General features: G+C 41.8%; 1 protein-coding gene across 4 annotated transcripts in view; it reads left to right on the top strand.

The window, feature by feature from the left end:
• ADCY2 (adenylate cyclase 2) overlaps positions 1-24,842 on the top strand; it is a 427,841-nt gene that overhangs the window by 195,055 nt on the left and 207,944 nt on the right. For all 4 annotated transcript variants that reach the window (XM_082454366.1, XM_082454365.1, XM_082454367.1 and 1 more), the window contains exon 4: positions 19,367-19,516. In XM_082454366.1, the coding sequence (XP_082310492.1) occupies positions 19,367-19,516 (150 nt within the window). The remainder of the gene's footprint in view (positions 1-19,366; positions 19,517-24,842) is intronic.

Genomic DNA, 24,842 nt, shown 5'->3' with positions numbered 1-24,842 from the left:
GAAAAGGCCTTGGCTCTGGAGGGTGGGGCTTAGGCAGGGGTGGGGTTTAGGCAGTGAGAGAGGCCTATTCTTAGGCCTCACAGGGCTGGAAAAAGCTCTGTGGGAGTGGTGTGGGGTGGGACTTAGGCTCAACGGAATAGAAGGGGCCCAGGCGTGCCTCTGCTCTCAGAGGTCGGGGAACCTGGCCTGGGAGCTCAGCAGGCTTCCCAGGCTCCAGTGGGTGGGCAAACGCCCTCTCCTCCTCTCCTGCTCCTCTGGTCCTGGAGAGCCCCTCCCGCCTATTTTTCTTTGGACAGTGTTTTTTAAGACCAGTATAATATTAAGTTATTAATAGTTTAATTTTGAACTAATACCATGGTGAATTAAGAAATGGAAAAAGAATTGTGGAGGAAATTCACAAAGGCCAAATCCATCACCCTTATCTATATCTTAGGCCTCTGTGCTGAGCAAAACTCAGTTTCAGGGACAGTCAAAACATCTGGGCTCTCAGCTTTATGTAGGAAGGTGACATGAGCACAGACTCTGAAGGCTCACCTGTCCCAAACCCTTACCTTCTGTCCCATAATGTTCAAAACAAAGTCCCATAAGATAGGCTCAGCTTTGGTTGAGAATAAAAATAACACAGCTTTCTGCTGAGGGAGAAGGGTTCATCCAACAAGCAGACAATCAGCACCAGGACCCAAAGAGAAACCTCAGTTTTCATCATTCCTCCCTTACCCTGTTCCAAGAATCCTGCTCTCTCTTTCTCTTCCTTCTTTAGGTTTTTTGCCTTACATGCATTTCCCTCATCTTTCCTCGGCAGTAAAGTATATAGTGTGCTTCAGAGTATGAGTTTCCTAGGGCTGCTGTAACAAATTACTACAAACTCAGTGACTTAAAACAAACATGATTTATTCTCTCAAAGTCTGGGAGAACAGAAGTCCAAACTCAAGTTGTCAAAAGAGCCACACTCCGTCCGGAAGCTCTGGGGGGATCCTTCCTTTCCTTCTTCAGCTTCTGGTGGCCCATGTGTTCCTTGACCATGGCTGCATCCCTCCAATCTCTGCCCCTGTCTTCACATGGCTGTCTTCCCTCATCTTCCCTGTTTTTTCTGTTCTTGTAGGATACATGTCAATGGATTTATGGCTCAGTCGAATCCAGGATGAACTTATCTCTGATCCTAAACTTAATTACATCTGCAAAGATTTCATTTTTTCCAAGTAGCTTCTACATGAACATGGCTTTTTTTTTTTTAAGTTGGGGGTACCATTCAACCCACTGTAATCAAAAAATGGTACCTTAACAAAATCTGCTTTGATGTTTTCTTTTTTTGTGAGTTTATGCTGCCATTATAACTCTACAGTCAACTCCTCGAGGGAAAGGATTTGTCTTCTGTTTTCCGCTGCTCTTTCTTAGTCCCTCCAGCTGGTACACGCCAGGATGTCTTCCCAGTTTGGCCAGCTCTGCCTCCTCTCAACTTGCAGACCTTCATAGGTGGAGCAAACTCATCCCTACCTTTTAATACTTATCTCAAGGCCTACTTTCAAGAAGTCTCCTTTAGATCATCCCATATGTCCACCATGAAGAGGTTAATTTTCTCAGATCCATCTGAATTCCTTCTCTTACTGGTTTGTCATTCCTATTTACGGTACATTCCATACGTGGCTTTTATGTATGGTCTCAACTTACTCATTTGCTTTACACCAAACATACTCAGAAAACTACATGTGACAGAAGCTTATGCTACAACACAGGAAAGGCTGTGTTTGCTGACTCAGTTGGCTGTCCCAACCAAATGAGTCAGCCTTACATTTGGCTGCAAGAAACAGAAAATCAGACTATAGAGGCTTAAACAAATGCGAATTTATTTGCCTCAAAAAAAAAAAAAACACATCCAAAGGTACTGGGCTACAGACCTTAGTCCAGCAGATTAAGGAAATCAGGACTGATGTCTTCAGGAGTGCATTGGCTTTTCTCTCACAGTCATATGGAGGCTGCTGCAGATCCAGCCATTTCATCTACCTTCAAAGCAAGTAGATGGAATAGGAAAGCGGAAGTTTCCCAGGAATTGCATCTGCTCCTTTTTGTTAAGAAATTGAAAGCTGACACGGAGGCCCTTTCTCTTCTGAAGCCTACTTCACTCACATCTGGTTCCTCGGCCACTTCCAGTTACACGAGAACTGGGGGAAATAATTGTGTGGATTTCTAGCTTCTGTATTGGGAGGTACCTGGAGAAAAGGTGGTGGGAAAGGTCTTTACTAGCTGATCAGTAGAGTTTGCTGCTCCCTCAAAGTGCTTGCGTAACCCAGCCTGTCTGGGTTCCAACGCGTCATCACACACCATCTAATACTGTCATCTTGTCTGACGCCAGGATTGATGAGAACAGCTGTTAAGTCAGTAGGCAATAATTAACTCCAAAGTACATAAATTACCAGGCTGCAGGATTTTTTCCCTCTAAGTATACAGGTGAATGCTGTTTTGAAGGTGGAGTTGTGGTCACCTCCGCTGACAGAAAGCTCCAATGCAGTCATTCATTGTGAGGCTGCTTTGAAACCTGGGCAAGACTGCTGGTTAGGTGGGGAATATGCCGTGTTTACGAGTGAACCCGTGGATGTTTTATTACTGGTGTTAATAAAGTGTGTAAAAGAGAACTTCATAGGTTCTGGTGCAGCCCCTGCTTTTATTGCGGAAAATTCACTCAGAATCATATCCTCTTAGGCTACAATGTTCTCCTGGGAGCCTGCATCCAGCTGTGATGTGGGGTTAAAATGAAGGAGAAACCTGGGGAAAAAAGGCTTATGTAGGTAATATGTATCTATGTTAATTCATCATCCATTAATGCAAAATTTAGTAAGATTTATTATCATTATTTATGAAGGAGACAATTTTACATTTAAATCTAAATTTGATCAATGATCACTTAATACAACATTTTTTATTAGCAAAGGCTCCACCTGGGAACATTTTTGCAGCTCTGAAGTTTGATCCCCTTGTTAAGCCAAACTTTATCAGATTTGCTAATCCGAACGCTGTCGGATCTGGGATGCTGACTTGCTCTAAGAAAGGTACAAGAGAATGACATATAACTTTCGAATGCTAATTTATTAACTAGTTCTAACTAGATGATTTCTGTTTTCCATTTCTCTTAGAAACTACTGAGTGTTTGCTATTTGCTTTCAGAACAAAACGTATATGCCCACGATAGTAGCAACTCTATAGTCTGGAAAGGGTGCATTTAAAAATATTTCTCTAGAAGTTACTGGGAAGCCTAGCCTCCCTAAAATATTTCTTTGATGTCACGTTGTGTACATATTGTCTTCCATCCCTACCCCTGGTCCTCGTTCCCCTGTTACTGAGGGTCCTTTGAAATCCCACTGTCTGTTCAGATGTGAGTGTCTGAGGTTGGCCTGGGCCCATCACTTATTCAGCTGCTTCCTCTTCCCCCCCGCCATACCCCACCACTCAACCTCAGCTTTATCCAAGTTAATTTTCTAGTCCTCTTACTGCAGTGTTCATCTCCCTCCTCTAATCAGTACAGGAGCCCTCCTGAATGAGTGGAAGGGTGTCTTTGACTTGGTTTAAATAATTACACCACACTTCCCATCTTTAGTTTGAATAGCAAAGCCCTCCTTCCTCTGGAGAAGCTCATCCTCATTAGCATTAGCCATTATTCAATCCATTATTAAATTCTCAGCTCTTCTCTCCACTTGAATTGTTTCTTTGTTCTGGCAATATTCGGGTTTAGTTATCTACTTTTTTATTGACATTAGTTTCTGCAGTGGTAGTGCACAACATATGCACTTGGGGAGACTTATGTTAAAAAAATAATAACCTACTGAGTCTCCAGGAGTGGGCTCTGGGCACTTAAGCATCTTTTTAAAGCGCCAGGTGATTCTAATACACAGCCTGTTTCAGAAGTTTGGTGCAGTGAGCTCTGGTGAGGTAAGGACCTTACTGAAGTTTATCTTGCTTTTCCGATTGCTAACAACAAAATCAGAAGATGTATTTGTATCGTACTTAGAATCGAAAGCATGCTTTAAAATATAAGTTTCTGGTTCTCTAAATAGAGCACAGTTTGTGCATGAAATTTGCATTTGTATATTATGGTGATGTTTTTATTAGATTCACTATAGTTGTAAGAGATGGCAAAAGACCGGTACAGAATTGGGTGTAGTTTATGTACATTACCAAATGGGAAAGATACAAAGGTTAAGAAGGGTGGATTTTAATCTGTGGCTGATGGGGTCATAAATGAGCTGGTCTTGCTTTAAAGAATGATGTAATCAGACAGATGTGTCTCCTGGGGAAGCCTGTCTACACAGGTAGCGTCTGTCTGCCTGGGGCATTGGCTCCTCTTCAGGGAGTGGCCTGTGGTCTGGAGAGCTCTGAAGTGTTACCTTGTTAGTAATCCAAACTCTACCAAATGTGGGAGTCTGACTTGCTCTAACAGAAGTGGAAAAGAATGATATTTAAACCCAGGATGCCAATTTATTAATTTATCATGCAGAATATGCCTATCGGGTAGACCAGTTAGTTGTTTATATAAAATCATCTCTTATCTTCTCTCTCTATAGCAAGAAGCCACCTTGTCCAAAGGTCACCCATGAGCCTGGTTATAACACAGGTGGAGTGGGGATTTGTACGTTTAAGGCAATGTTTCTCGACCTTTTTCCATTACTAGTCTCTTAAGAAGCCTTTTTAAATGTTTTTTTTCTAACCAACCCCCCATGAAATTTTAATACCACAGGTATATTGCATATCTAGTTATGTGATGTATGCATATCTGTGTATCATGCATTAAAAGACTAATTTTTCTGGCTTTCCTCGAGAACCAGTGTTTGCCCTCTTGGGGCCCCCGCTGAGAATGTATGGCCTAAGAAATCCATTTCCTAAAGCCTAAACTATGAGCCTCCACTTAGAAGGATACACCAGCCAGGTGGGCCAGGTACTGGAATCCGCTGACAAGACAACTTCTCTCCTAGACAGCGTTGTTTTCCTCAGAAACTGGCCTCTTTCTCTGCTTCCAAAATTAAAATCTTTACCACCCACTCACCTCCCTCCTTTTTTGGACATATCTTTCTTCAGATGTTTTTGTTCACCCAACAGATCAGAATCAAATCTGACCAGAATTGCATTGTCTTTCAGGTGATGAAACATGTATCTGCATCCTTTTCAGGTTAACTCTGATGGGACAATTTTGGGTCCAAATTCTTCATGTCTGTCCCAGGTGTTATTTGCATGGATTTACTGAAGGGACATCAGGTATATGTCAAAGCATAACCCTGCTCTTAAGGATGACATCTGACAAAGCAATTACAAAGCTTCCTCCCCAAATATGAAAGGCAGAAAAATGGAGTGGATTGATTCAAAGCCAAAAATCATATTTAAATTTAAGCTCCACTAGGACAAGGATTTTTTGTGTTTTTTGTTTACTTAAAATTATAGTCCCTGTACCATGAACAGCTTCTGTCACATAGTGGGCCCTCAATAATATTTGTTGAATGAAAAAATAATATTTTTATTCAGTATATGAGTTAGGATCTCTCCAATTCTGGTGTAGTGAACCATGTGGATATGAGGGATTATATTCATTCATTCAAAGAATATTTACCAGGGACTTCCCTGGTGGTGCAGTGGTTAAGAATCCACCTGCCAATGCAGGGGACACGGGTTCGATCCCTGGTCCGGGAAGATCCCACATACCACAGAGCAACTAAGCCCATGTGCCACAACTACTGAGCCTGCACTCTAGAGCCCATGAGCCACAACTACTGAGCCCACGTGCCACAACTACTGAAGCCCATGCGCCGAGAGCCCGTGCTCCGCAACAAGAGAAGCCACCGCTGTGAGAAGCCCACGCACCGCAATGAAGAGTAGCCCCCACTTGCCGCAACTAGAGAAAGTCCGTGTGCAGCAATGAAGACCCAATGGAGACAAAACAACAAAACAAAACAAACAAACAAACAAACAAAAACAAAAAAAGAAACAGAGACTATTTACCAAGAACACATTATGACAGACCCCATACAAATTACCCAATGTATCCATAAGGGGACAAAAGCGTTGGGATCCCTGCCCTCATGGACCATAGAGCAAAACAGGAGAGACAGGCAATAAGCTGATGGGTAAATACAAGCTATCACCTTTTGGGGAGCAAAGTGATATTGGAAGAAATAGCAGGGTGCAGCTGGTGGATCACCAGGAGGCCCTCAAGGAGCACGCTCAGGGCAGGCCTGTCATGGAAGCCAGGTGTGAGCAGGTCCCACACAGGAAGAGGGGCAGGAAGGAGCTTCTCAGGCAGAGGGAACTGTGTGTGCAAAGGCCTTGAGCCTGAAGAGATGGGCAAGCTGGAAGACCCCCAAGGAGGGCACGGTACCTCGAGTGGAACTGAGGGGTAAGGCATGAATAGAAACTAAAGATGCAGACCGGGGCAAGATGTGTGAAGAGTTCAGTGTAGACATTAAAGTGGACAGGCCATCTCTCCTGGGTCTAAACTTCAGAGGGAAGATCTGGGCTGGAGGTCCACCTTTGAGGGTTGGTGCTATTTAGATGGTGTTGAAGAAGGCGCCAGGTATATGGATGTCCCTGCAAGGGGAAAATGGGGGAATTTAAAGAGAAAGGGACCTAGACCGAGCCCCGGAGAGGGCAATATTTGAGTCACAGCAGGTGGAGTCAGCGGAATGGCCAGACCCCAGGGAGCATGGGGCCAAGGAAGCTGAGAGAGACCAGGATTCTTGGCAGGAGAAAGGGACCAGCTCTGCTGAGGACGCTGCTTGGAAGTCACGGTAAGGGGAGTGTGGAAAGGAGTGGATGGGATTGACAAAGTTGTAGGTAACCAGTGAGCTCGACAAGAGTAGTTTTTGTGGCTTCTTGGGGTTGCTACATAGTTTGAAATGGGATATGGAGAATCAGAGGCCAAAGAAGTAGGAGGAGCTTCAATAGACAAGCCTTTGAGATTCGGCTCTAAAGGGAAACGAGAAATAAAGAAGGCGGGGTTGTGTTGTGTTTAGGGAAGGCACTGCTCGGTTGGGAGCAGACTTGCTTGCTGCTGGGAATGGTTCAAAGAGGGAGAGATTGATGACAGAATTAGTCGGGAATGAACTGGAGCCTGAAATCCCTGTTGCCTGGAGACAATTGATAATCAAGGTGATGGTCCAGGCTGTGTGGTTTTCTTCTGCATCAAGGTTAAAAAGTATTTTTCTTGCAAGTGGTGGAATTTGGTTGTCAAATTTCATCCCAACAAAGAAATTTCTAAATGCATATTCTAAAATCAAACCATTTCCTCCATTCCAGTTCTACTCCCATGTGGTTTTGATGCCAGGCACGGTTTTTTCTCATCAGCGTCTTTCAGTGTGTGATTGCCTATAGAAATCCTTAAGGTGTGAAAACTATTTCCTGTAGCAAGCACAACATTTCAGTTTCTCTGATGGGGAGAAAACAGCCTTCAGGACCACCTGATCACGGGAAGCTCTGCATCTCCTGCCTCTTCTTTCCAGTATAGAGATAATTTCTCAGTGTGGAGATAATTCCACTTTGTCTTTTAAACCTATGGCAATAAACTTCTTTGCTGCTTCTATTTAATTTCATATTCCAAATATCCTTGCAAAATCATTCTAAAGAGGCATGAAACTGTTTCTCAAATAGTTAAATTGTGAGATAGTAAATATTACCCTAATTGGTTAATGACTGATTTACATATGATGCAAAATAAAGGGAACTTCATTAGCTGTGAACTAAGAATTCTACTCTTTATTATCGTCCTTAAAAGATTAGTACCCCTGGACTGCTCATCTCATAATTTTACTCTGGAATTTTAGTGGGCAGGTTTATTATGTAATATGTCCACTGGAAAACAGAAATGAGTATTTTTAACTTTATATACTCATTCTTTGGAATTCTAGTAGCCTTGGATAGATTTCTGTTTCATTCCTGGCTTGAAATACTTCTTCACACCATCAGGAAGTACGTTAATTCATCACAGAAATGTATTTAGACTTGGAAAACACTGGAGATTTTAAAAATATGATCATTATGGTCCCAAATGAGGGTTGGGGCTTTAACTCATTTTCTTGATAGGCTGAGACAGTGTATGTGAAGCCCACCATCTGGAAACCTTTGTAAATCGTCATTTCATGAGACTTTGCCTCTTTTGCGTACGCCATCTTTTCTGGGTGAGCCCTTGACTGAAACTGGACTCACGGGGTATATTTAATTGCGGCTTCTTATCCCCAAGGAAGGCTAGTTGGCTTGGGGAGGAAGTAGTTGCTATCACTACTGACACAGAGACCTGAACCCAGAAGGTTAAACCCATTGCTACTCCGGGCTGCAGCTTCCAATAATTTGCACAATAATACTTTCAACTCAGGTTTACTTGGGAGAAACAGAAACAGTTACACCTCTGTGTAAACTGCCAGCGAGTCATATATATATATATATATAAATATATATATATATAAATATATATATATATATATATATACTCAATTTTATTGGAGTGTAGATGATTTACAATGCTGTGTTAGTTTCAGGTGTACAGCAAAGTGACTCAGTTATGCATATACGTGTATTCATTCTTTTTCAGATTCTTTTCTCATATAGGTTATCGCAGATTATCTAGTGGAGTTCCCTGTGCTATACAGTAGGTCTTTGCTGATTATCTGTCTCATATATAATAGTGTGTGTATGTTAATCCCAAGCTCCTGATTTATCCCTTCCCCCCCATGTTTCCCCTTTGGTAACCATAAGTTTGTTTTCGATATCTGTAAGTCTGTTTCTCTTTTGTAAATAAGTTCACTAGTATCATTTTTTTAAAAATTAGATTCCACATATGAAGTCTCATATATTTTTGGTCGAATCAAGTGTGCCTTCTCAGAGTCGATTAAGGAGAAAATAGGTAGCAGACCCATCATGATTTTTTTTTTTTTTTTTTTTTTTTAATTTATGGCTGTGTTGGGTCTTCGTTTCTGTGCGAGGGCTTTCTCCAGTTGCGGTGAGCGGGGGCCACTCTTCATTGCGGTGCGCGGGCCTCTCACTATCGCGGCCTCTCTTGTTGCAGAGCACAGGCTCCAGACGCGCAGGCTCAGTAGTTGTGGCTCACGGGCCCAGTTGCTCCGCGGCATGTGGGATCCTCCCAGACCAGTGCTCAAACCCGTGTCCCCTGCATTGGCAGGCAGATTCTCAACCACTGCGCCACCAGGGAAGCCCCATCATGATTTTAATAACCCTTTTTATTCTGCTTAATTAGGTAATATATTTTTGTTATCGATGTTGAAATTGTATGTCATCAGTGACGTAGTTTCCAAACCATGTGCTAAGGCACCCCCAGGGCATCCCAGGATATTTGAAAATTTCAAGGGGAACCTAGCAACACTGGACATCTGTCACTGTGGAAATCAACTCAAGGTAGTTTATGGTTTCAACATTAGGTGGCACTGCATTCCTTTTGGTGTCAAGCTGGGTTTTTGGCATATGTGACGGGGGGGGGGGGTGGGGGGGGAAACAGTGACCTGGGGAAATCAAGACAGAATAGGAAATGTGAGTGGTGGTGTTGAATCCGAGGCTAGGGTTTGTGCAGATGCAATGCTCAACAGACACACTGACTACTGAAGGCCCATATTAAGTCACACAGTAAGTGGCTACTTAAGAATGAAATAAAATTATAATATTTTATTTCAATATATATGTTGGATTTCTCTTCCAACAACTCCTAAGCTGTTGGGGCATAATACTTAAGCAGTTCAGACGTTACTACTTAATAAACAAGACTGTTAGATATCTCCTTTGGCCTAGGAATGCTATGAAAATATTAATAAGACACTAAGGGCATTGTGAAACAAGAAAATTTGGGAACCTCTCCCTTAGTGGTTTTACTTTTTGCGAGTAAAAGTTTATAATAATGTTGGAGGATGTATGCGATGTATGATCAGTTTATCAGCGGTTTTCCTTCAACCACAGGCATCCATAAGTCTCATAAAGACGGCTAGCTAATGGGGAGCCCTCATGGTAGGATGATCACGGTCATCACTCTGAAATTGCACCTGTGCAGCTCATAGAAGCCTGCTTTGCCTCACCTACCTTTGTTTGCTTGCTTTGTTGACATTTATTATTGGTTTGTTTTATTACATTTTTGTCAGTGAGGTTGATCTCTTGGGTGGGGAGAATATAACATTTAGTTGATTATAAATAAATGCTCAATAAATGTTTTTTGAACAAATGAAGTGATTTACTGAATGTCTTAGTTCGTATTAAACCATCAGCAGTATGTAGCATTTCTGCAAAAGAGCTACCAGCCCCAAATTTCTAAGGAATGCGGGGTTAACCTTTAAGTGAATTTTCTGGTAATTTATAAATAATCTGTCTTTAAAACTCAATAGTTTTAAAGACACAGGGAACTCTATCCAATCTCCTGGGATAAACCATAATGGAAAAGAATATGAAAAAAGAATGTATATATGTGTATAACTGAGTCCTTTGTACAGCAGAAATTAGTACAACATCGTAAATCAAGAATACTTCAATTAAAAAAATAGAAAAAAACCCTCAGTAGTATGTTGGAGGTGGGGGAATTGAGTGAGGGGCAGTCAAAAGGTACACACTTCCAGTTATAAAGTAAATAAGTATTGGGGATGCAGTGTATAACATGATAAATACAATTAACACTGCTCTGTGTTATATATGAAAGTTAAGAGAGTAAATCTTAAGAGTTCTCATTACAAGAAAAAAAATTCTATTTCTTTAATTTTTTACCTATATGAGATGATGGACAGTCACTAAACTTATTGTGATAATCACTTCCTAATATGTGTAAATCAAATCATTATACTCCACACCTTAAATTTACACAGTGCTGTATGTCAATTATATCTCAATAATACTGGAAGAAAAAAATAAATGAAATGATGTCTACCATGTGCCAAAAAAACACCTCAATGGCATGTTATTACAGGCTGAGTTGTGCCCCCCAAAATGCATATGTTGAAGCCCAACCTTGAGTACCACAGAATGTGACTGTATTTAGAGACAGGGCATTTGGAGAGGTGACTGAGCTAAGATGAGGCCATTAGGGTGGTGTCCTTATAAGAAAAAGAGATTAGGACACACAGAGAGACCCCAGGGGCACACAGGCTTGCATAGAGAAAAGGCCATGTGAGGAAACAGCTAGAAGGTGGTCATCTACAAGCCAGGTGAGAAGTCTTAGGAGAAAATAACCCTGCTGACACCTTGATCTTGGACTTCCAGCTTCCACAACTGTCAACAAACAAACAAACAAAAATTTCTGTTGTTTAAGTCACTGAGTCTGTGGTATTTTGTCCCTGCAGCCCAAGGAGATTAGCCCACACACGGGTTTAGCAAAACCCATTCCTTTTGATTAGGGTCCTTGAATGCTGCTGACTGGGAAGAGCTGCTTGGTCGTGGCCCTGTGAGAGGACATGAGATGCCTCTTGGTGATTTGGGTGGAACTAATGTACTGCATTGGCCCAAAAGTTCGTTCGGGTTTTCCTGTAACAGCGTACAAAAACCCGAACGAACTTTTTGGCCAGCCCAATATATTCTCTGGTTGAAATTGCTCAGAAGTCAGAGTCTGGTGTCAAGGGTATAAATCGCCTTTGCTTCCTCCAAGACCCACTCCTCAGGAAAACCCTCAGTAGGAGAGGAAAGAAGGTGCTGAGGAAACCCAGGAGCACCCTCCGGGGAGACACTACTTTTAAGTGCATTTCAGCCTTTTATCCTGTTAAAAGGAAAGCTGCTGCCAGCCATCCCCTCCCCTAATTAGTACCATTAATGAAACATCTAGTTTAGTTTGTAATAGGAGATTTCTTTGTTTTCCAATTTGCAGAAGGTTTCAGTTACGCAGCCAAGCAGTTATTTATCTTTTTTAATCACAGCATGACTTTACAGAATATCTTTTGGTCTGATTAAAAAGGGCAATTCCAGGGTAGACCTTGAGAATCACAGCATTCATTGTTTTTCTCCTGTATTTGGAGTCCGTGACTGCACAGGACTTTGCAATCTAGCACTTCCGTGTGAATGCGCTTGCTATTGTCATGTTTAAGTTCATACCCAGGATTGGCTGTGCTATCCCTGCGGTGTTATTGCCCTCAGCAAGCTTGTCCCTCTGTTATCATGTGACATTTGATATCTACATTTCGTTCCATTTAACTTCATAAAGTGTCCTCTTCTTCAGTCATAATTGGCAGGATATATTGTGCTTGGTTTGCTTAATTCTAATTTATCTACTATTGTGTAGGTTATAATTGGGGTCACAAGTAGGTCATAATGCAAGTTGCCACTGGGGTAGCAATGCAAATGTACCCCGAGTACCCACAAAAGATGTGCGTCCCTTCTTGTGCGCTGTTGGTTGAAGAGACATACTTATCTCACATGAAGTGGTGTATCATTTCATCTTAAACTAAGCTGCACGGGTTAGAGTGTCTGATAGCCTTGGTCATGTTTGTTGACTGAATCTGAACACCTGTTGCCTCTCAACTTTTTAAATGTGGATCAAATGTGTCACCTATAAAGCGGTGATAAGTGAAGATAATTGTGTATAGTGTTTAAACAAAGCTAAATTTCATTGATCCAGATTAATTAGAGAGATTATCTGTCTAAAGTCTAAAGTGTGCTCAAATATCTTTTTTTTTTTTCACTTGTAAGTCCACTGAAACCACCAGAATTAGGCAAATTTTGTATTGCTTAGTGCAGATCCTTAGGTGAGCTGATTCAAGGTGAATAAAATTTGAGTTTTAATTAGTATATAATTATATGTTTCTAAAGTTTTTGCAACGCACTGAGACACAGCACTTAGAAGTGTTCTCCTATTGCGCATATGTCATTATATATGGGAGAGAAGGTTCAGGAAGACCCAGAAACCAGCATTTATTAAGCCCATTGGACAATCCAGGACCACTTCGTCCCCTGGGTTTCTGAAAGAGTGGAACCTCTTTGGAATAATTAACTTTCATTCAACTATGTGGACACACAAAGACCAAGGAGACAGTGGCTTCTGTTGGCTACTAGTAAAGATGTAAAGTTCAGTTAATCATCGATTGGTTGACGGAATGTCAGATGTAATCATTCAGACGTCACTGTGCCAGCAGGAGGGCAGGAGACAGTTTGGACCAGACGGAGACTAACTCTAATAAAAGTCCTTTGTAATCACAGGTAAACTCCCAATTGGGCTTGGAGCTCTGTGAAACAAAGAGAGTGGGGAGAAGAATGTCTGCTAGTGTTGTTTTACAGAAATGGCCTGCAGAGTAAGTTAACAACGAAAAGGAAATGACTGGTCCCCTTTTGGCTACAGGAGAAGTGGGCTATGAGTTCTGGAGTTAGCAGCTCCCTCCTTTCCATACAGCTTATTTGTTTGCTCTTCTGTCTCCCGTGGTGGAGAGGAGCTAAACCCTGAAAGCTAAGATTCTTCCACGTGCTTGAAATCAGAGAGAGCCTGGATGAGAGAACAAACGTGTGACGGTGCACTCCTCTGTAGAAAGCAGAGTGACCTATGGATCTCGGTGGAGGGAGGCTTGTGCATTCTTCTTCCACTGAGTTCTGACTATTGGAAACTCTATGTTTTGTCTCCTTTTTGTTATTCTAAACTATTAATCAAGCCAGCTTTCTCCCCATCGGTTTCAAATTTGCAATCCCTGAGCTGAGAAGTACAAGTCTGGGTTTCTGCAGGGTGAAGCCAGCTTTCCCTTCTAGGGAAGATGTGTTCTCAATGACTTAATTTGTGAGGGGAACTTTCTATCAAGATCTTGAGTATCTTCTAGGCCCATCTCTTCCCACTGGCCTGCAATGAGCTGGTGGAACACTCCTGAGAGAAGCAAATGACTCTCAAACTCCTCCCTGAAATTTTATCTAGCTGTGATACCGAACTTGAACCCTAAGTGTAAGATTCTTTAGCCCTTTAGCCCAAATATAGCTGGAAAAATAGCATAATGTATGCTATTCAAAAAGACCTAATAATAACAGCTCTAATATAAAAGAGAATAATGAAAATAATAATCACAACCAACAGTACTATTTCTAGCGGCCATTTCCATAGGAAATCAAATTGCATTTGACTCCCAATTTTCAATTCCAGTCTAACCAACCAAAACGCTAATAACACCCATTGTTGAGGTGGTTGGTTTTTCAATTTTCTTCATAACTTTCTGTCTTAGCTCACGCTGCCGTAACAAAACACTGCAGGCTGGGTGGTGCAAACAGGAGATACTTATTTCTCACATCCCTGGAGGCTGGGAAGTCTAAGATCAAGGTGCTGATGATTCTGTTCTGGTGAGGGCCCTCTTCCTGGCAGACACCCCTTCTCACATGGCAGAGAGAGAAAGAGAGACAGACAGACAGATATAGAGAGACAGAGAGAGAGAGAGAGTCTCTTCCTTTCCTTATAAGGACGCTAATTTCATCTTGGGGACCGGACCTTCATGACCTCATCTAAACCTAATTATCTCCCAAGGGTCCCACCCCTAATACCATCATATTGGGAGTTAAGGCTTCAGTATATGCATCTGGGAAGGACATGACATTCAGCCCATAATATTTTCTGACTCCACTCCTCATCTGGAGGTATTTTCAATTAGAAGAAGATTCCAACATGTGACCTGAGGACCATTAGACGTTATAGCCAAAGCACAGTGTTTCTGGTCTATCCTAAAAGACTGATAAAAAACAGAAATCCTGAGGCCAGGGCATATAGCAAATTTAATTCTTTGGGGGTTGCAGGAAATGCTGAGAAGACGGAATTGGGATTCTTTGTAGCCATGTTTGAGAGCTCAGTTAAGGAAAATTCTACCTGATCATTTTCTCTCCCAAGCAAGAGCATTGTTTTATTTAAGCCAAATTTGATGCTTATGAGATGCAGTGAGCTTGCTGAATATTCATTTGCAGCTCGGTTCATCAAGTTCTTATAATCCCTTTTATTTTCCTTTGACTTATAATTGGTGTTTTTGCATATTTATGATCTGCTTTGTTTTAAGCTGAGGACCTGTTTTAAATGCGGTACTCTCCTTTCTCCTCCAGCCCTGTGCAGTGGGCTCACAGGGAAACCATGGTACTGAGTGATGGGGTTTCATCTGGTACCAGCAGCCTCACCCCACCCTCAGCTGGCACGTGTGCTGCCTGCTGACCTCTGTGGGCATTGCAGTTGGCAGCCCCTAACCTAAGATTAAGAATGGGAGTATTGAACAATTGTAAAACTCTTTAAAAGAGTCACAGAGGACCTGAGTGGTCACCTAATCCTCGTGATAATTTCTCAAATGTTTGAAGACAGTGAGCTCACATCCTTAAATGTCCTTTTCCCGGGGGAAATAACCCTGCTCGGGTCATTTGCCCTTGGTCACATGATCCAGTTAGGAACAGCCTCACTTCCTGTGACTTTGCCCTGAATGTACGTCGATGTACCAGCATCATAGTTAAATGCTCCATGGACGTGTGGTCTCCACACTGCAGCCACTTAAAAGAACTTTAAATGATGAAGGCGCTTTATAGCATCAAATACAAATGCTTTGTAAAGGAAAATGATGTTAGCTGCTTCAAAGCTTACACATGTCTCCTTAGAAATTCTTCAGAAATACTTTCCCCACACCCAAGTAGAGGGTTGGATTGTGCTGGACCCAGCTGCCCTGGCCCATGGGAATCAGGGCCATGTGGGTGGGTACAGGGTAATCCTGAGAGCCTGGTGGAGCCCTGCCCTCCAGTCTCTTAATTTTGTAGACCTTTGTTTCTTTGCCTATAAAATGAAATAACAAAAATGTCCATCTTCCTGGCTGTTTTACTTTCTGGACTCTTGCAAGGATGAAACAAGGTGTGTTTGGAAAGGCAAGGGGATGGCTGTGAAAGAAGCAGAATCAGAGTTTGCTGGTGGGTACCGGCCTTCCCACCAGCACAGGACTGATTATTTATGCATCTCCTGAGAATCACTGACAAGTGTTGACCAATCTTCCCACCCTCACATCAAGTGAAGATGGGGAAGTGGAAAGTGGTGGAGACAACCAGACCTCTGCGACAACTGGGCAGAGTCCGGTTTGCACAGATTCTGGATCGTGGGTCAAGCTTGGTCTCAAGGCCTGATCTGAAACTTCATGGTGAACCTTGGCTGCTGTTATTACCTTAAACAATTTATTTTCTTCCAAGACGTCTCTTGGGAAGCTAAGTTTCTTCTCCTATTTTCTGACGGATGTGAGAGTAGCTAAACGAAGCAACGAGATAAAAGAAAACATCAAGACAGTATGATGTTATAAAATAAATCCAACATTGTGAAAATAGGATTTTTTATTGTGTGTTTTGTTAAACAGTCTTCTAGGAAATAAAATGCTGTGATATTATTTTTGAAAAGAAAACCTTAACCGCATCACTTCCTTGTGCCCTAGGTTTCAAAGAGTCATTATATGAATGCGCCCTTTTGACGGAAAAATGCTTTAGGACATCAATCACATATGTAAATGTGTGTAGTTATTAAAATACCAGGACTAATTCTATTAACCTTAGAATATGGTATTTTAGGATGAAAACAGGGATCAGAAAAATGCTTGTAATTTGATTACATTTTCCACCAGAAGAGAAAGGCCAGAACTACTTGGCATTAAAACTCTTAGCTGTTTACTTCTTAAGCATTTCCTTTGCATATCCAAATAAAAATCCATAAATGCATTCTTTCTAATTATCTATAGCCAGGGAGGGTTCAAATTACATGTTGTTTGAAGCAGTGCAGCATCCATTGACCGAATGGCTGAATGGATGAATGAGTAAGCGAAAGAAGGCTTTTCCTTCAGTCCCATGACATTGCAAAGTTGCCAGGGCACTGAGTCAGGCAGACAGTGTTGTAATAGAGATGCCCCTTTCGTACTCCCTGCAGAGGGAGGCCAGGGGACAGAGGATGGCTTCATTCAGTTCCCTTGCTTACATTTGGTTCTTATTTTGGAGGAACTGTGTTCCTAAAATGTTTGCGTCTTTGTTTGAAGGCATTTTTAAGGAGAAAAAGAAGAAGCACTCATAGATAATCACAGTTATTTTTATTATTATTTCAGCTGCGCCTAATAAGGAAAGAGTTGGGGCTTTCTAATTCCGGGCAGTCTGGTTTTGTGTTGGCGCTTCTGGTTCCTGCATTCTTTGGGTCACTGTTCTTCAGAGCAAACCCAGCAATGTCAAGGTCTGAAGAATCTTTAGCGAAGCAGATGGTCATTTTGCAGAAGAAAAGTATGACAGGACTAAATTAACAGTGCACCCCTGGGCCCGGCTCTGAAATGACCTGTGCTCAGGCAGGAAGCCAGGAAGTTCGCGAGCTTTCCCACATCCTCGAAGGACTGACGTCCACGGGAGTGATGTGGGAAAGGACGGCAGTGGGGAGGAACAGAGCCTGTACAGCTAGAAATGCTTGGGAGCAACACCGAAGGCTAGCACACTACTCCCCTACTCTGTGCCGAGGCACACACAGAGCACATGCACATGTCACGTGTGCACATGACGTACACACATCACACACACTACCCAAAACCACACGTTTATCCCATATATAAGTTACATACGACATGTGCACATCCGTTACACATATCATTCACATGACACATGCCAGGTGCACAGGCATACCACATAAATACATCGTGCATGAGTCAGACACATGTGTCACATGGATATATCACATATACAAATCACACACCCCATACACATCACAGAAATCTTACATGCATATTATGTACACACATATCATGCATGTATCATACACAAATCACACACAGATGCATGTCACACACACACACACGCACACACTCAGCAATGCACAGAACTAATATTTTAATCATCGGGAGTACTACACCATGCAGAGGGAGGATGGCATGATTCTCTGCGAAGTCCTGTCATGGGAACCTTGAAGGCTTAGGAATAAAAATTCCCCCAAGAGTGCTTGAGTCCTGGTGTGCATGCCCCCCGCATCAGTTGACTGATGTGTTAAGCTGACCTGTGTCAGTGGGAGACCCTTAGCAAGGAGCACAGAGCTTTTGGACACAGATGCTCTGCCTTTGTTGTTGAAGGGTTGAGTGCCCATTTGGTGAGAGGAAAGGTCATGTGGAGGGGGGTGAGGGCGGAGGGACATTTTCTGCAGGTGTGACCGTGCATGCCCTGCCAGACCTGCGCAGTTCTAGCCCTGAACACATGATCATCAGTTTTATTTATTATTACCACTTGCTCTGTGTTAATAGCGGGCCTTGAAAAGACCATGGTCATACACTGGTGGTGAGAATATCAATGGAACATTTACACGGAGCAATTTTGCCATATGTATCAAGAACTTTAAAATATTCAAGGCTTTCAACTCAGTGTATTTTACTAATTGAGCCTGAGAGATGATTAAATATGAGGCCAAAGCTTTAGACACAAGGTTGACCACTGTAGCGTAAAGCAAATGCAAAGAATATTAATAAAGAATATTAATAAAGTAAGTAATAAAGTATTCTTTATTAATAAATAAAGAATATTAATAAAGATAGTATAGACATAACTAAGTTATGATATAGTCATAGAACTGAATATTATCTAAACATTCAAAATCCTGTTTCTACAGAATTTTTATGATCTGAAAAAAATCAGATTAAATGTTAAATTAAAAAAGCAAAGCAAAACACTGCATTCAGAATGAACTTGTTTCCTTTGGAACAAGGTAACAGTCTTGACAAAAGAAAATATGGCACCGAATTCTTCGTGGGCAGGGCAATTATAGGTTCTTTGTAGTTTTTCTTTATATATTTTTTTCTTCCCTCCCACCACAAATTTTTGTGAGCATGAACGGTTTTTATCATGAATAAAGCAACAAGTTACATGGTTTGAAAGGTTCCTATATTCCTATAGAAACAGTAAGTAACGGGGAATATAACTTCTCCAGGCTCAGTGAATACAGGTTCGATGTGAGGGCAGTCTGTATCATCTAGTATCACAGTAATGCTGTATGACAACCATGAAATCTCAGTGGCCACGATAGTGGACTACAGGTTGGCTGAGTGTCTCTGTTCCATGAGTTTCTCATCTTCCCGGGACCAGTGGGCTAGTCTTTTCCTGATGAGACGCAAGAGTGTCACCCAAAACACACCAGGCCTTCTAAACCTGGGCTGGATCTGGCACTCGATTACTCCCACCCACATTGCATTAGCTGTAGCGAATCACATGGCTGAGCCCAGAGACAAGGGAGGGACAGCAAAGTGACCTGTCAGAGGGCACGGATCCAAGAAGGGGATGGAATCCTTTTCTGTTAAGTAAATAAAAATGTTAGTTCGGGAACAGAAATAAAATTAACCTCAGGCAAAGTCATCTCTTTGAAGACTGCTGCTCGTGTGCATTGTGTTGTTGTTCTGTTCTGGAATGATAAACGGTCGCCCTATTGAGTGGCTCTTTGTGTCCTCAGATCCTGGCCAACGTGATCATCTTCATCTGCGGGAACCTGGCCGGGGCATACCATAAGCACCTCATGGAACTCGCTCTGCAGCAAACGTATCAGGACACTTGCAACTGCATCAAGTCCCGGATCAAGTTGGAATTTGAAAAGCGTCAGCAGGTAAAATGCATGTTCAATCTTATGTCCACGTTATTTGAGACGCTGTTGAAATGATGTTGTCACTGCTAATGTCGAGTGTGCAGTTCATCCACTCGCGGGCATCAGAAGGAAACCAGAGTAGCTATCTGATTGCCCTGCCCGCGCAGCCTCAGGCGGTGTGCTGGGTAGATTGAATCGTGAACCAACAAGCAGAGATGGCATCTTCAGACTCAGACCCAGCAACCCCAGGATCACCCACATGCTGACAGTCACATCAACCACCATTCAAATAATAATGATAATGATTTTTATTACAGTGACACTTTATTAAGACACTCATTTTGGGTTAAAGCGTATTTCTCTGTGGCAAGAGTGTGCCCCACCTGAAATCTGCCTGTGTCATCAATAGCACTTCGTATAAGGCCTGTTTTCCGCCTGTGGTGGGATGGGACGAAATGATGAAGTGGGATGGGGTGATTGAGCTCATCCTTGAAGGAGGTGATTGGAGTTGGGAGGGAAGGTCTGGTAGGGAACTAGTTGTTATAGTGTCGAGGGCTGTCCTACGGTGAGTAATGTGGGCAATGCATGGAAGCATACATCAGGGAAATACATAGGCTCTGATGAAGCACTGCAAAAATAGGAAATGCAGATAGTAGGAGATGTGGGAAGCAAAGCCATCTAGGATCCATGTGGTCTCATCCGGGATGGTGGCGAGCCGGTGAAGCAGATATGCTTTGGAGGGGAAAGCAGGAAGGGGTCCTGAACTTGACATGCTTAACTTCAGGTCATGGTGGAATATCCGTATGAATAGTTTTTTTTTTTTTTACCTGGGTTTGTGTATTTCCGCTGGAATCCAGTTTCCATCTATAAAGGTGATGGTTGGCATGACTCTCTGTGAACCCCTCTCTGAGCACATTCATCAGTATTTGGCACATAGAAGATGTGTTATTACTATTTGTTAAGTTGTATTGAGTTAGTCCATTTTATATAATTTCATCAAAATATATTATGGTGGTGAGAGCAAAAAAAATCCTTTAAATATTGACACTAGACTTTTATTTGTGTATGGACCAATGAATAGTAATTGGATTCCTTTTTGAAAACAGGGAGGTCTGTTTCTTCATTCAGCAAATATTGACTGAGCATCTAGTTTGTGGCAGGCATGATTCTAGGCACTGGGGTGTGGCTGTAAATATTGCTTTCTCACTGGTATTAGCAAATCTCCCAGTTTGTTTTTAAAAAAGCATTTTGTGTTACAACATGGGTAGCAAAAGTATTCAGTTATTAATGTTTAATTCTTTGGTCCCTATGTATATCAAACTCTGTATTCCACATTAAGAGAAATAGACAGTTGTTGACATGGGTCTGTTAACTGGTATATCTTCATATACTGTACATTTATCCACGTTCAGTAATAGTTCAAATTTGGGTTCTAGAAAATTCCATAGATTAAACACACAGCACTTAGTGTTCACAATTGTTCCCTCTACAGAGTTCAAATGTTTTGGGAGAGATGGTATCCTTTTTCAAACAGCAGTGACTGGATCAGGTTGGTCCTGTCAGTCATATTTAACTTTCTTTTCCATCACTTGCACCAAGGTTAGGAAGAACTGAAATTCCAAGTCGAGGGTTTATATAACCTAATGTTTATAGTACGGACTTGACAGAGCAGTAAGTCAGACTGGTGACCTGGTCTGCACTGCTTCCTTCCCTGAAGAGACCTTGAGCAGCCAGGACCAGGTGTCATCCAAGTGGTCAAGAAGGGCCATGCTTTGACCTTACGTGGCTCCAAAACCAGACCAGTGAGGCATACCTCGTGCTACAGACTTTATGGGACCATTGTGGGAGGTATTATAAGGGCGTCTACTTACAAGTTTTACGAAAAGGAGCCGATGACCCTTTTTAAAATAAGGAAACAGAAAAGGGACACTTTGAAGACAAAAAACTTATACTAAAGATGTTTAATAAAATATAATTGGACACCACACGTGTATTTTGCTGCCAAACTTGAGAGTCAGCTCTCAGGGTCTTGGGCCCGGAATGCAGTAGTTTTCTTGTTAGGATTTTGGAAAATATGTTTCTAGAATAGAATAAATGTTTATAGTTTTTTTTTTTTTCAGACCAGCGTGTAATTAAATGGGAATGAAAAATTTCCATAGTTAATAAAATCAGTAAGGTGTGATTGTACAGATTTAAGGAAACAAATAAAAATTGGCCAGTGGCAAGCTAGGTATCCTTCATACAGAGGAGCAGTCTCAGAGACCATAAGGCCTGGTGTGGCCACAGACCAAATTAAGGTCCAAGGATGCCACCTGCCCCTTCCTCTCCACCCGTTACCACAAACCAGTTTTTAAAAAAAAATATTGAAGTATAGTTGATTTACAATGTTGTGTTAGTTTCTGATGTACAGAAAAGTGGTTCAGATATTTATAGCTATATTTACATATACCTATATAGATACCTATATATGTTATATGTATGTTATATATGTTATATATATTCTATGCATGTTCTCTATATATCCATATCTCTATATATCTATATATATAGGTGTTTCAGGTGTACAGCAAAGTGATTCAGATATATATATGTATATACTTTTTCAGATTCTTTTCCATTGTAGGTTATTACAAGATACTGAATATACCACAAACCATTTTTGCTTTATCCACAGTCACTAGGACAAACAATAGTGTCCTTCAAAGGGCTTCATTCAGGGTAGGGGTGTGTGCTGAGCAGCTACAAGATGATTTGTTTCAGCCGCCGTTTGGATAAAATCTATACCGTCCATTTTAATGTTATATCTGCAGTTGCCGCAGAGTGAGTTGACACTCCCAGAGGCTGAGGGCTGCCGTGTTGCGTAGTTACTGGGCCTCTTTCACAGCTTCAGCCCCCTGCCGTCCTTAATCCTTGAGGAGGAAGGCAAATGTCCTGTGAGCCCAGGAAGCTGTCCCTTCTGCAACCGCCCTGGGGTCTACAAATAGTTGATATTACTGGGAAGTGGCTAGGGATTCTGAAATCTTTTCAAAATTGCTCAACTCTGTACTTTCTTTTCTTCAAATTTTGTGCTATTTTTCCTAGATGCAAATGAGATGAATTTCTTGAGATTAAAAATCATGTTTGAATAAAGTAGTATTTGTGCTATAAGATTTGGAGAGAGAAGGGAATGAAAAATGTTAGCAGAGATTTTCTCAGAGTTGTATTCTTGCCCTAAAAGTGCCCTCGTGGATAAACACTAAAAATCGTATTTTTTTTTTTTACTAACTGGGAAAACGAACGCATCGCGTTAGCCTTCAGGCCACCTTTGGGGCCTGAAAGTGGTGAGTTTTGACTTTTGTCTAAAGTTTCACATCGCGCAGTAAAAGCCATTTCTTGTGCACCATGTCAGTGCCATAGAGGCTCTTTATCAAGCAGGTGTTTCTCCCTGGAGTGTGTAATAGACTCTCAAGAATTGATGAGAGCTGGATTCAGAGCAAAACAGGAACCCTCTCTCTTAACTGCCTGGGCAGTTGAAATAAATGTTGCCTCTGTAGGACTGCAAACTGGATTTGCTTTTTTTATAGAAAGAAAATAAACACTCTTCAATTTGTATGTTGTCTTTGTTTGAAAGTAATGTAATTCAAAGAATCTTTATATGGTCTACCTTCCTCTGGAGCCATCCTGTGGATTGAATATGACACAATATGTGTTTCAGTGGAGAATACTAGTCAAGTGAGGTGTGGACCCCATGTTATTCCTGGATCTGTAGCCCACCATGGGAGCCGTTAGTGAACCAGTAGGCTTTCAGTCTCTCGGGCAAAAGTGTGTTTCTTCTCTTCAGATTTCAATGGAGCAAGTAAGTGGTCCTTTTGTGTCCATGGTTGGGTAGATAATAAATGTACCCATCTTTATCCTAATATGATAGCAGGTAATATTAGGGCACTACCGAATGTATTGCATAAATAATTTATGATGCGAGGTAAAGTGTAGATGGAGTTGCTGTAGATTTGGGATGCTAAACTTTGGTCCCCTTTCATGAGGGAAAAGGAGAAAGAAGGAACTGACATTTCTTTGAGTCCTCATAACGTGCCAGGTTGTCTATTCGGTTCTTTTACACATACTGTTGTATCAGTTTCCTGTTGCTGTTGTAACAGATGACCACAAATGCAGTGGCTTAAAACAGAACAAATTCAGTATTGTACAGTTCTGGAGACCAGAAGTCCAAAATCAGTCTCGTGAGTTTGGTCAGGGTATTGGGAGGGTGGGCTCCTTCTGGAGGCTTTGAGGGGAGAATCTGTTTAGTTCCCTTTTCAAGCTTCTAGAGCCTGCCTGCATTCCTTGGGTCCTAGCCCCTTCTTCCATCCTCAAATTCAGCAGCATAGAATTTTCCAATCTCTCTGTCTCTCCAACCCTCCTGTCTAATCTCTGATTCTGCCCTTGCATCTTCTTCCTTCTCTCTCACTAACCCTCCTGCCTCCCATAAGGATAATCCAGGAAAATCTCCCCATCTCGAGGTCCTTAATTTAATTACATCTGCAGAGTTCTGGGTGTGCCATGTAAGGTAACATACAGGTTCCAGGGATTAGGACAGGGTCATCTTTGCAGGTTCATTATTCAGCCTACTACCCTGTCTTCTTAACTTACTTATCAACTCTATGACTTAAGTCCTTTTTCCCACTTAAAACAAACAAAGTAATTGTCAAGTTACTTGTCCAAGATCACTCAGCTAGTAAGTGTTGTTATTTCTGCCTCTCATATTGGTTCTGCCTAGGGTGTTTGGAGTGATCTCTGAGGATAGAGATTTTTCCCAGCCATAAAGGACTTTTTTTAGTTAACTGTGTTATTACTATTACTAGATACATAAGAAAGCATAAGACAATAGCAAACATTTACCTGGCTTATCCTTAGGTAATGCGTTGCCCTGATAAGAACATATTGTCCATGAGAATATTAGGAAGTTACGTGAAAGATCATTTCCTAAAGAAGCCGCAGTGTTGAATCTGTCTGTGGCTTGATTTCCATTCTGTAGTGGACCCTGGAGGCCACCTGAGCTGAATCCTTGTTATGTACGTCATCTTTCAGTGTGACCTCGGTCAAATTTCCTAACTTCTTTTCCTCTGATGGAAGTTCTTCTACTTGATCTCTTGCCACATTTAAGAAACAGTCTTTCCAGCATCCAGAATGGTATCCTGTTAAGAAAGTAATCAGTAGCTGGTCTTGCATTGAACTCTCATGCCTCAACGCACTAACTTAAGCAACAGAAATCAGCTGCCACCCTGCAAGCCATTAACTGTGCTGAGGTGGGGCGAGGGGGGCGGGTAGTGATTGATGCCGGCTATGCCATCTCCTGAGTGCCCTCCATAAGTTC

The sequence above is a fragment of the Balaenoptera physalus genome (genome assembly GCF_965194825.1).
Source record: "Balaenoptera physalus genome assembly, chromosome: 3".
In the NCBI taxonomy this organism is placed as follows: Eukaryota; Metazoa; Chordata; class Mammalia; order Artiodactyla; family Balaenopteridae; genus Balaenoptera; species Balaenoptera physalus.
The sequence above is the reverse complement of the archived record's forward strand: the minus strand, read 5'-3'. Positions and strand labels throughout refer to the sequence as shown.